The 12505-nt window shown below is 33.6% G+C and overlaps 1 protein-coding gene across 12 annotated transcripts in view; it reads left to right on the forward strand.

Moving 5' to 3' along the window:
• Positions 1 to 12505, forward strand: part of ZEB1 (zinc finger E-box binding homeobox 1) — a 179090-nt gene that overhangs the window by 113857 nt on the left and 52728 nt on the right. For all 12 annotated transcript variants that reach the window (XM_019661619.1, XM_019661616.1, XM_019661617.1 and 9 more), the window contains one exon: positions 10533 to 10733. Coding sequence is in view for 6 of the 12 variants with exons in the window: in XM_019661609.1 (XP_019517154.1) it covers positions 10533 to 10733 (201 nt within the window). In the remaining 6 variants the exon portion in view is untranslated. The remainder of the gene's footprint in view (positions 1 to 10532; positions 10734 to 12505) is intronic.

Here is a 12505-nt window from a genome sequence, read left to right on the forward strand (position 1 = left end):
TTGGCGTTATTTTTTATTCAAGTACATATATATACACTATAGTATTAATTTTCTGCAAGAATTGAATCAAACTATTTTGGAGGACTATCTCACTACAAAAGGATGTATCTTGGGTGGCTATTTAGGTTTCTTTTGTAATTAAAAGCAAATTCGCAGATAGACATATATGCATATTTGCACACATGTGTAAGTTAATTTGTAGGGTAAATGCCAAGAAATTGCTGGATCAATATGTAAACATTTAAAATTTTGACAAATATTGCCATATTAACCCAACATATAAGAATGTATTTGTTTCCTTAATCTTTGCATATATCTTGTGTTGGTATTTTTATGCTTTATATTATTTATGCTTTAATACCATTTTAAATAATAAAATATAACATAAAATATTATGGCAGTTGGTGATAAGTATTCTAAAAAGAGATAAATCACAGGAGAGAGTGGAATGTGCTCTTGTGGTTCGGGAGGTCTGTAAACTTAAATAGGGTAGTCATGGAAGACCTCTCTAAGGAGGTAAAGTTGAGCCATGCATGAAGAGCGTTCCAGGGGGAGCATCGTAAGTACAAAGGCCTTTGAGGCAAGAGGCAAGTGTATCTGGAATGCAGTAGAGATGACGTTTGAGAGTATGGATGAGCCAGAGCCCGCTCATGAAGGACCTTTGGATTACAGAGAATAAGGTGGGAAGCCTTTAGATGGTCTGTGCAGAACAGTGACAAGATTCCTCTAATGCTTTAAACAGATTTCTTCAGCTGCCATATTGAGAACTGACGGTAGGAAGACAAAGGTAGAAGCAGGGAGAACAGAAAACCAATGACAATATTCTTGGGGAGAGATGACAATGGCTTAAAGCAGGGAGGCAGTGGTGGAGAGTTGGTTGTAAGTGGTCAAATGCTGAATAAATTTTAAGGTATTTTTCTCTATGTATGGGGAGGATGAGAGAAAAAAAGGAGTCAAAACTGACACCAAGATTTTTGGCCTGAGCAACTGGAAGAATAGAATTGTCATTTACTGAAATAGAAAAGACTTGAGAGGATCCAGAACTGGGTTTTGGATATGGCAAGTTTGCCCATTAGACAGCCAAATGAAGATGTCATGTTGGTTATAGAAGTATGGACTTCAGATGAGAAACTTAGGCTGGGATATAAAGCAGAGAGTCATCTAATGGTATTTAGAGCCATGAGACAGATTGCGGTCTGGGAGATGGAAGAAAAAAACAAACAGAAAAATAGCTGTCTTTGAGTTAGAAAACCAAGAGAAGAGATTGTTTTGAAAAGGAGAGAGTGGTGGATTATGTCAAATGTTGCTGGTAGGTCAAATAAGATGAGGACTGATAATTGTCATTGGATTTAACAATGTAACAGGTCCTTCACAATCATGACGATAACAATTTTGTTACTGAAGTGGGTTTAATTAAGAGAAAATAGGAAAAGGGCCAGCCGAGTGGCTCAGTTGGTTAAGAGCTCACTCAAGAGTGTGAGCGCTGAACAACAGGGTCACCGGTTCGATTCACGGCCCGGGCTCACCTACCATTGAGCTGCAAACAGGTGGCAGGATGGCTCAGCTAAAAAAAAAAAAAGGAAAAAACAAATAGGAGATAAGTGTAGGTAACTTTTTAAAGAAACTTTACAATAAAGGGGGACTGAGGTATAGAATTAGGAAAAGTGGAATTTAATCAGGCTAGGAGTTTAGCTACCATAGGGGTTTTGAAGTCAGAGTAAGGCAAGAGAGTTGAGTGTATGTAAGAGTTGGCAATATTATAATGATATAGGATTAAAGTAAGTTTCTCTTTAATTAGTGAGGTTGAGCATCTTGTTACATGTTTATATGCCATTCATATTTTTGGGTGTGTGAATTGCCTTTTTGCATATTCCTACTGGGTGATTTATCTTTTTCTCATGGATATTTAAGAATTCTCTGATTAATAAGGAAGTTAGCCTTTGGTAACATGTACTGCACATATTTTTCACAGTTTGTCATTTGTCTTTGACTTGAATTTTTTTCTATGTATAATTATGGATTTCGTGTCATGCTTATAGTACCCTTCTTATTCTAAGACTTCTATTACTTTTATGGTTTTGTTATTTTTAAAATCTTTGGGGTCCAGCCGAGTGGCTCAGTTGGTTAAGAGTTAGCTTAAGAGCACGAGCTCTGAGCAACAGGGCCGCTGGTTCGATTCCCACATGGGCCAGTGATGCTGCGCCTGAGCTGAGCTGCCACTGAGCTGCCAACAGGTGGCAGGATGGCTCAGCTGGTGAGAGCACGTGCTCCTAACAACAAGACTGCCTGTTCGATGGTGGGCTATGACCGCGTGCAACTGAAAAAAAAAAATCTGTGATTCATGTAAATGTCATTTTGGTTGAAGTTGTGGGATGGGAATCTGATTAGCAAGACCTCCATATGTTTGAGGGATCTACTTCTGGATTCTATTCAAGTTCTGTGATTGTCTGCCTATCTCTGTACCAATGTGAATCTGTCCCCATTTCTATAGCTTTGAGATACATTTTCTATCTGGTATGGGTAATCCATGTTCTCCTATCACAATAATTGCTATTATTTTTCTGAGTTTTCTTGAATATTTTTGTGTTTGTTTACCTAGAAAATAATAATGCTAACAATGTGTATTGAGCACTTATATACAGTACTATATTAAGGTTTTTGCATATAGGATTATTGTTATCATTATGATAACCCCATTAGGGACATACTATCATTATCCCCTTCTTGGAGATGAGGAAACTGAGGCATGAGAAGATTAAATAACATGCCCAATGCAGCATGGCTAGTAAGTGGTGAAGCTGTAATTTGAACCAGGCAATCTGGCTCCAGAGACTGTGCTCTTAACTCTGCTTATAAACTTTGGAATCATTTAGTCTAAATCATTTAGATTTAGAATTGAAAATATCATATTAGTATTTGAATCAGAATTGCATTGAATTTTAGGTTATTTTAGGTAGAATTAATATCTTTATAGTATGAAATCATTCTATCCAAAAATAAAGCATGTCTTCATTTGTTCAAATCTTTTATGACCCTCAATAGAGTGCTAAAGTTTTCTTTATATAAGTCCTCCATGTTTCTTTGTTTGTCTTCATGTGTTATCTTTTGAATTGTTATTACGAACAGAATTCTTCTCCTGTTATTTCTTAGGTTATTGTTGTTTTATTGGAAAGCTATTGATTTTTTTCTGTTAAATTTATAATTAGCCATGTATTAGATTTTCTAACTGCAAATAGTTTTTTAGTGATTTTTCTTGAATTTTCTAAAAACATCATCATATCATCTTCAAATAATAATTTTTCCTTCTCTTTCCAAATATTTGTGCTTTTTCTTTTCTTCTTAAAAATTCTTGTTCCTTTAGAATACTAACTAATAATGATGACAGTGACCATCTTTATGCCTCTGATACATATTGTTTATCATGCTAGTGATGTCAGTTTTCTTTTTATAAGAAAGCATTAGCAAGGAATAGCAAATTTTACCAAAAGCCTTTCAGTGTCTAAAGAAGTCATGTTGTCCCTCCTTTACTATGTTAATATAGTGACTTCTCTTATATGTTTCCTAATGTTGAATAATGCTTGCTTTATTCTTCTAATGTATTACCGGATTTAATATTTTATTTAGGATTTTTACATCAGTGATCACCAGTGAGACTGAATTTATGAATGTGTGAATGTGCATGTGTGTGCTCTTTCTCAGATTTTACTTTTACTGTGCTGGCTTCATAGAAAGAATGTAGGCTCTTTTCATTTTCTTCTCACTCTACAAAACAACAGAAATATCAGTCCTTTGAATATCTGAAGAAATTCACCTAGGAAAACATCTGGCACTTTTTGGGTGGTTACTATTTGATCGCTTCCTAAATTTAGTCTATGGTCTGTTTACTTTTGCTATCTCTTGTATAATTTCATAAATTCTATAAAATAATAAATGTAGTTGTAATCACATTTTCCTAGGAAGTTATTTCATCCAGGTTTTCAAACTTATTTGCTTACATTTGTAGAAAATATTTATAAAGTAAGTCTCTAAGTTCTTTTCTGGTTATAACTACTTCCCATTTGCATTTTAATATTGAATATTTGTGCCTCTCAATTTGTTTCTAGGATTAAGTTGGCTATCAGTTTATCTATTTCATTGATTCTTTAAAGAGCTGGCTGTTGGATTGACTTGTTAGTTATATGGCTTCTCTACTTTCTGACTCAGTTCCTTTATTTGTATTTTTAATCTCATCTTCACACTTGACTTGAGTTTTGTCTTACTGCCTGTATTCCATAAGTAACAAGTCATATAAATTAAAAAGTACCCTTTCTATAAATGCAGATTTTATCTATGAAGGAAATATTAGTTATTAATAATTTAATGTGAATTATCTCAATCCAGATACTTTCCTCATATAAAGAACCACCTATTCCTAGGACTGAATTTAGTTTAATCAGCTAAGAACTTTGCTGTTGAACTGTTTCATCCACCTCTTTGTGAGTTATACTATCATAGACTGAAATTAGCTCACTGAGAGAGGGGGAGTTTTGGTAAGGCAGGGAGAGGGAAAGGGAATTTGGGGTGGCTCTTGTTGAGGGCACGTAGACAGAGGATCTGTGGAGAGTGAGGAAGAGGCCAGAACAAGAACTGAGAGAGTACCAAAGACAAATAAGTCCCATGAATGCTTAGTAATTTTTGTGAAATGAGAAAGGGGAGAAAATAAGAACTAGGATTCTGTGCATGGTGGCAACCCTTCTTTCCTGCCTCTGCCTATCAGTGTTCTCTGTTAATAGCTTGTACCTGAAGGCATAAAAATCACCAGCCCTTTTTACAGGGCTAAATTTCAGATTCATTGACTTCATTGGAATTACAGTAAGTTAAAATTATTTTGAAAATGTGAAAAGAAGCTATCATTATTGTTCAATTTAATAGGCACCCTAGATTTTAGATTTTACCTAGAGAGGGATTTAAAAACTCTCCCTCAAATTTTGCTAAACCATTAGTATTTATTAAAACCTAACATGTTCATGGTGCTAAGAGCACTGTAAATATCATTGATGCTTATTTTTAAAATATTTAAATTAAAATTAAATAATATACACATTATATATTATTTATTATATTACTTACATGTTAAATATGTATATCATTACATTATAATCTTCATTATACAGTAAAACACATATAGATAGTAAATTAATATTATATATAAATTAGGACAAAAGCCAGATTAACAAATATTTACAGTGGGTACTGAGTGTAGTATTTATGGACAACTTGCACCCCTCTTTTCTGGAGTAATGCTGTTTGCAGAAGTTTTCTCTAACCCTGTGAATTGTCACATGACTACTTCTTTCCATTGCGTGTGCTAATTTACAAGCCGTCTGGTTATCACTGTAGTTTTGCCTTCATTTTCCTCAATGATCAGTAACACTTAAGTATACTGACTTATTTCTTCACTAAGAAAAAAAGCGTGGCCCCACATTTAATTCAACAAATAATTCTATACCTACTGTGTGGAAGGCTGTTTGCCAGGGACTCTGTTTAGGATAAGAAAAATATGTTGTAATGCTATTTTTGTCCCAGCTGATGTTAAAGAATAATGGAAATACTTATTCAGTGTCTCCACCTTCATCTTCATATTTCAGAGCATTTGTGCCTAAATTGTGTTGTTCTCAGCATAGTGCAAACATATGTAAAATATTCTACTTAATCAAACTATAATCCATTATTCTGGAGACCATGACTCAAAGTGTATCTGTTTTTCTAAGTGTTCCTTAAATTGTGACAGTAGGTTATCCTGATATATATGGAACAATTGGTTAGAAGTAGTCTGTTAGTTTTTAATAATCAGTCTTATGTCTTTTCTTAAAACAGATTTTATCATTCTTTTCTGCCATGCAGATGAGTGTGTGTTTGGGAGTTTGGTAGGAAAGAGTGGGACATAGGCAAGCATGTATTAATGGCATAATGTAAGCATAACTTCCTCCTTTGGAAAAAAAAAGCCTTTGTACACCTGAAAATCTGTTGAAACACGGCCTTAGCCTGTAGCTTTAATCAACACATGCCATAGTTATCACCTGACGGGAATGGAAAACCTGTGAGTTAAATCTCTCTCCTCCTCCTTCCCTCCCTCCCTCAGTCTCTTCCCTTGTATGGGCTTAATTTGTTATTCAGAGCTCCAATAAACAGTGTATGGTGGGGTTCCCTATTTATAAAGCATTGAGATGATCTTCCTTTTATCTTAATGACAAGTTGATATTGTGTAATTCTTTTTTTAAACTCTAGTCATCTAATTCTTTTAGTATAATTATACATTACTTAAGAAACAGATGTTTGCATGGGAGTTTAATTTGTGCAGTTGATATGGTGCTGCATGCAATCAAGTGCAAGAATGTGCTATGTGAAAGTCTTTTAAAGGTTTATTAACTATAATGATGATGTTACCCCATGGTATACTGTTTGTTGTATTATTATGAGATTTTAATGGTTAAACTCTTTAGTCATTTGAAAATGTTTTCAGTGGCAAATTGTTAAGTATGGAATTCCAGGGCCCCAGGATAAGCTAAACACAAAAGTACGAGTTTAAGAATATTTATCATTAGTGCAACAATTTTCAGTCAGGAGGCTGTATATACATAGTAGTTAAAGAATATGGACTACAGAGTCAGGCAGGCCAGGATTTGAATCCAGCTCTGTAACTTAATAGATACATAACCTCAGACAGGTTATCCAACACATATGTGTGTGTTGTTGTTGTTACTATAAAAGGCAGATATAATAGTACCTACTTCTTAGGAATTGTAAAGATCCAGTGAGATGATGATGATGATGATAGCAAACACTGCTATAGTCGTTACTGTGTACAAGACACTGATCTAAGCTCAATACACTTATATACCATTAGCTCCTCACAGCCACCTTATGCAGTGTGGATACTGTTCATTCTGGCATTAACTGTTAGCAAATTATACAACAAGAACTATACCACCAAGAAGTCTGTGTCTCCATAGCCACACTTTGGTGATGATAAGACTGCATTCAAAATGTTATCATTTTCTGTTGAAATTTAAATTCATATTGTGTATTGTAAAATATATTTAAAGATTTTAAAACTACTTTTTGTTTTCTTTATCTTTCCTTTTTTGAAATTTTATTATTTTAATTAAAACTCAGAACCAAAAGGTAACAACCACCTGTGATTGTTAAGAATATACCACTCTTTAAACAAACTATATTTATTATATTTTTTTAGCCGAAGGTTAAAAAGTATAAAGGTATGGCAGTAGATGGGCAGACAATTGAAATAACTGACACTACCTAGTGTGAATACATTTTTCCAGATCTTTGGCTACCAGAATGTATCAAAGGCCTGCATTATTCTCTGTGCTTTTGATGCATGGGCCCTATTTTTAAAATCTGCTCTGTAGATCCACAGAAGGATAGATCCAGAAATACAGGAAAGTTTGCCTGTTATCTAAGTTATGATAGTCAACATAACTGATTTTTCACTTCTTTTTCTCTAAGCTAAGTGACTGTGAAGCAGAAAACAGTGAGAAGCCTTGGAAAACAGTTATTGGTCATCTTCCCATCTTAGCCAATAAAATGTATTGCTTTTTTTTTCAAGGTTTATACTACATATTCAAACATGCTTTGGGAAAATTTATAATTGTCCATACCATAATAGCAGCTTATACTGGGGGCCTGGAGGAGTTTTGCTAGAGTCCTAGAAAGTGTCCGGTATTCTCGAAGAGTACTTTGGGTCATGGTTGACTCAGGCAGAATAAAACACTTGCAGCTCAGGGTAAAGAGAACTTAGTGAAAAGTATAAAACATACAAGTTAATATTTGAACCATAATGAATATATGTCTTAAAGCTGACTTATTGGAAAACTTTCATGCCCCAAATTCTCTAAATGTACATGTGTTAAATATACATCTTGGGTCAACCAAACAACCTACAACTAACAAAACCAATAATAATAAAACTAAATTACAGTATTATATTCTTAAAAGGCAAAAATAGCACCAATATAAACCATGGTCAACTCAAGATGCTAAAGAAGCACTAAAACTTTTCTTCACCAAATAGTAGGAATTTCAACTAACCATGCATGTCTAAGCATAGTGAGAGCTTTGCAATGAGCCAGTGTGGTGGCCAGATCTAGTGGAATACAGAATCAATTAATCCTCAGTAAACACTAGGGGTGTTCTAATTTAGTAAGTAGCATAATAAATGACTAGATAGCATACCAACTTTAAATGACTTAAGGAAGTCATTTAGTAGGTTACTAATAAAGAGCCCTTGAAAATAAAAATGGAAGTTGATAGCATTGTGTATTATTTGCCAGTAAGAGTCCTCATTCAGATACACACACGCACACGCACGCACACATATATTTGCATCTTACTCTCAGTTAAAGACTCTTCAGGAAAACCTTGTTCCAACTGTGGACCATCCTTTAAGAATCATTCCCATTACCCACATATACAATTTCACAATTTACTCTGTTCATAGTGTGCCTGGAGTACAAGGAATTCCTATGTTTCCATATCTAGCTATTTAATAAGTTTCCCTTTGACTCAGCAATTCCACCCCTATTAATATATAATACCTCACGAAAGTATTTAAGGAATGGCCAAAGATATATTTATAAGAAAATTTATTATGACATTGTTGCTAATGCTTAAACACTGGAAAGAAACTAAATTTTATCAATAAGTGATTGGTTAAATTATATTTGTACAATGAAATGCTGTGTAGCCATCCAGCTAAAGCTCCACATATACCCACATTAGGAAAGTTTCCAAGATATGTTATTAAGTAATAAACTAAGTGGCAAATCAGTATAATGTGATCCCATATGTGTGTATTAAATATGCATACATACATTTATATATAGGATTTACATTAAATATAAGACACAAACGTGTATAAGATGAGGTCTATGTTACAATTATATAGGATAAGGTGTATAAAATGATTAGCATCATGCCTACCTGGTGCATAAATTAATAAATTTGCTGTTATTGTTATCTTTAAAGAGAGAGAAAAACTCGGGGGAGAGGGGCTTTTACTAATTTTACATGTTTAGTATGGTCTGAATTTTTTTTTCAATGAACATGTATTACTTTTATAATAAAATTAGAAAATGATTTGTCTTGGGAAAAGATCTGGAAAATGTATTCACACTGAAGTAATAATGTCACAAGAAGGCTGTATTTTTCTTATGACACAAGATTTTGAAGAATTCCTGATGTGGGTAGAAGGGCAACCAGTAATCTTTTGGACACAGGGATCTTCCCAAGGTCTGTGAGAACAGTTTTGGAGATGTGGGGTTATTTGTACTCACCTTGACGTACATCCATACTTTTGATTGTATTTCTTCTTTCATGTTCTTAGGGTTTGTGTGTGTATTTATATGGGAAGAGGAATATATATGTATATCATTTAAGCATTTAGGTGATTATCTTCTTTTAAGAATGGTTGGAAAAATTTAAGGAAGGAATGGAAAAAATAACTGGAAGTACATCATTGCTTAGTTATCTGAACAAAGCAAAGCTTCCTTTTTCTTCCTTCCTCTCAATCTTTTCTTAGGAAGAATCACTCTGCAAATAGTTGAAAAAGGGGATTTCAGTGACCATACCCAATGAGGTACTACATAATTTATCCCATTAGATTATTACAAGGACTCTCAAGGAAAAATACTAAGTATACCATATTATTTGTTTTAGAGAATTTTATTCTCTACTATTACTCATGATTCTATGAGCTGTAGTCATTCAGAATAATTATATATCTTTATAATGCTGGTGTTAAATTTTATTGAAATTCACTAAAATATGGAAAGGCTTCCCATTTGAAATTTCTGAATGTCAATTATTCTTTTCAGAATGACACATACAAACATTACTTAAATCATGTCAACCAATTTGGATAAATTGATTGATTCTAAAGTCAGTGAGGGTTAATATGAAATGTATGGGCTTAATTGCCAAACTGAAAATACTTTTCTTGTGATAAATTTGATGATGTATTGCTATTTTATTAGGAGAGATGAACTATTTTCTTAAATTGTAGTACTTTTAAAGATTCAAAGCCCTAATTGTACATAAGCAGTATCATGTAGAATAAGCCCATCATAAGTAGATAAGATGTTTAATATAGTGTTCAAGAGCACAGAATATGAAATCAGACTGCTAGGATTCAAATCCTGGCCCTGCCACTTCCTAGTTGTATGATCTTGAACAAGTTACTTACCTTCCCTATGTCTTGGTTTCCTCTTCTATAAAACCGGGATATAAATAGTAGATGGTAGATAGACACTCTGGTTCATCGGGTTGCAACAAGGTTGTTGTAAAAATTAAATGAGTCACTATTTATAAAACACTTGTACATATAGTAAGTATTCAATAAGTGTAACTACTAAGAGAAATATTATTGAATCATAATCTGTTTTAAATACTTTTAAATTTTTATTTTTACTGAGATGTAAAAACTGATTTTTGTACTAGTTGGTTTTGATTATCTTTTTTTCTTATTTGTATTACAGTTACAAATTATAACACTGTGGTAGAAACAAATTCAGATTCAGATGATGAAGACAAACTCCATATTGTGGAAGAAGACAGTATTACCGATGCTGCCGATTGTGAAGGTGGTGTGCCAGAAGATGACCTGCCAACAGACCAGACAGTGTTACCAGGGAGCAGCGAAAGAGACAGGAACGCGAAGAGCTGTTGGGACGATGATGGCAAGTTTAATTTTTTTTATACTATTCTCTCAATTCTTCTTAAAAAAAGATCGTAACTGAAAAGATAAATTGGATAAAAATTTTGAAATGATTTATAAATTTATTTTTCTGTTAATAGAAGGTATCCTTCTGTTTGCCTTTTTTGGTAGATTATGAAGCAGAATAATAAAGTTATTTTGACCATATATAAAATGCATATAATATGTTAAATTCTAATCATTTTTTTAAAGAATCAAGCTTTCCATATACTGTTGATAAAATTGAACCTATCTTTATTTTCATGCTATAACCTCAAATGAAGAATCTACTTAGAAACCAATAAATTATATTTTGGTATAGTGAAATTGCATAATCTAATGTGCAAAAAAACCCCAAACACAGATAAAACATTGACATCTTTTTAGCGTTCATAAGCCAGCCTGTCCTCCTCCTTCTCTCCTTCTCCATATACGTGTGTGTGTGTATGTGTGTATAAAACACTATATATATATATATATATATATATATATATATATATATGGCATCCAAATCTAAGAGAGCAGAAGTCCTAAAAGAGTTTCTGAATGAAATAGTGCTGGTCTTGAGTTTTAAAGCATCAGTAAAGGTTAGTTAGGTAAAGAACAAGGAATAGAAGGTGCTTTAAGCAAATGACACAACATACATGAAACCATAGAGGTTTGAACAAATTGTGTTTGCAGAAAATGAGATCAGAGAAGTAAAGATGGAAAAGAATAGGAAGGGCATTGTGTGCTACGTCAAGGAATTTGAACTTAATCCTGGAAGCTATGAGAATGACATCATTGATATGTAATTTAGAAATAAGTCTGGTAGCAAATTTGGAAAAGAATTTTAAAGGAGGGAGTCAGGGGTAGGAAGTAGTGTCTTAAATAAGGAGGCTATAATAATTCAGGCATTGTTAACAGTTTTTTATCTAAAGTAGTAACCCTTGGGATTGGAATAAAAGGGAGAGATTTGACAGCAATGTAGGAGGTAGAACATATAAGATTAGGTTGATTTTATGTGGAAGGTAGCTGAAAGGAAAGGAGTGACTTGGCTTCCAGGTTTCTGGAAAACAGAACCCAGAAAAGTTATCTTGTTCATTTTATTATCATAACTGGTTAATAGCAGGACTATTAACCTCTTAAACTTTAATACTGAGCTCAAAACTTTTGGGAGCAAAGTTTCTTATGTATTTCCTGTTTGTGGCTAGAATCGATCCATCAATGTAGTTGATTCAGAGTCTTAATATGGAAGCAGGAAGGAAATTATTTCTCTGGAAAAGGGGGGAAATGAGGAGAATGAGATAGATGGAGGTAAAAAACAAAGAAGAAGAAGAAGGACAAAGAAAAATCAATGAAGAGATTCTGTTTCGAAATATGTTGGGATAGATTATTTGGACTAACTGTCACTGAAAATAACTAATTATGTTAGATTTTAAAATAAATAAATCTTCTTAAAAGCTTTAAAGAGCTAACTAGATAGTGAGACAACAGGTCAAAATCTAAATGAAGACCAGAACCCATGAAGATAAGCAGAGCACAGCATAGAAGACTCTTTGGCCTTAAGGACATTTGTCTAACCAGGATAATGTGAGATGTGGTTTACAGGCCTCTGAGAAGAAACAAAGACTTGGACTACCAAAAAGTTTTATAGCAGATCCTCCCTTAGTATGAATTACATCTTGACTGTATGATGAACCAAAAGCAAACCCTCTGTCACCCCTACCATCCTCAGGAGTTAGCAGACAAAATTACCTTGGTTAGGAATTGGGC

The sequence above is a fragment of the Hipposideros armiger genome, unplaced genomic scaffold (assembly GCF_001890085.2).
Source record: "Hipposideros armiger isolate ML-2016 unplaced genomic scaffold, ASM189008v1 scaffold_356, whole genome shotgun sequence".
NCBI classification, from domain to species: Eukaryota; Metazoa; Chordata; class Mammalia; order Chiroptera; family Hipposideridae; genus Hipposideros; species Hipposideros armiger.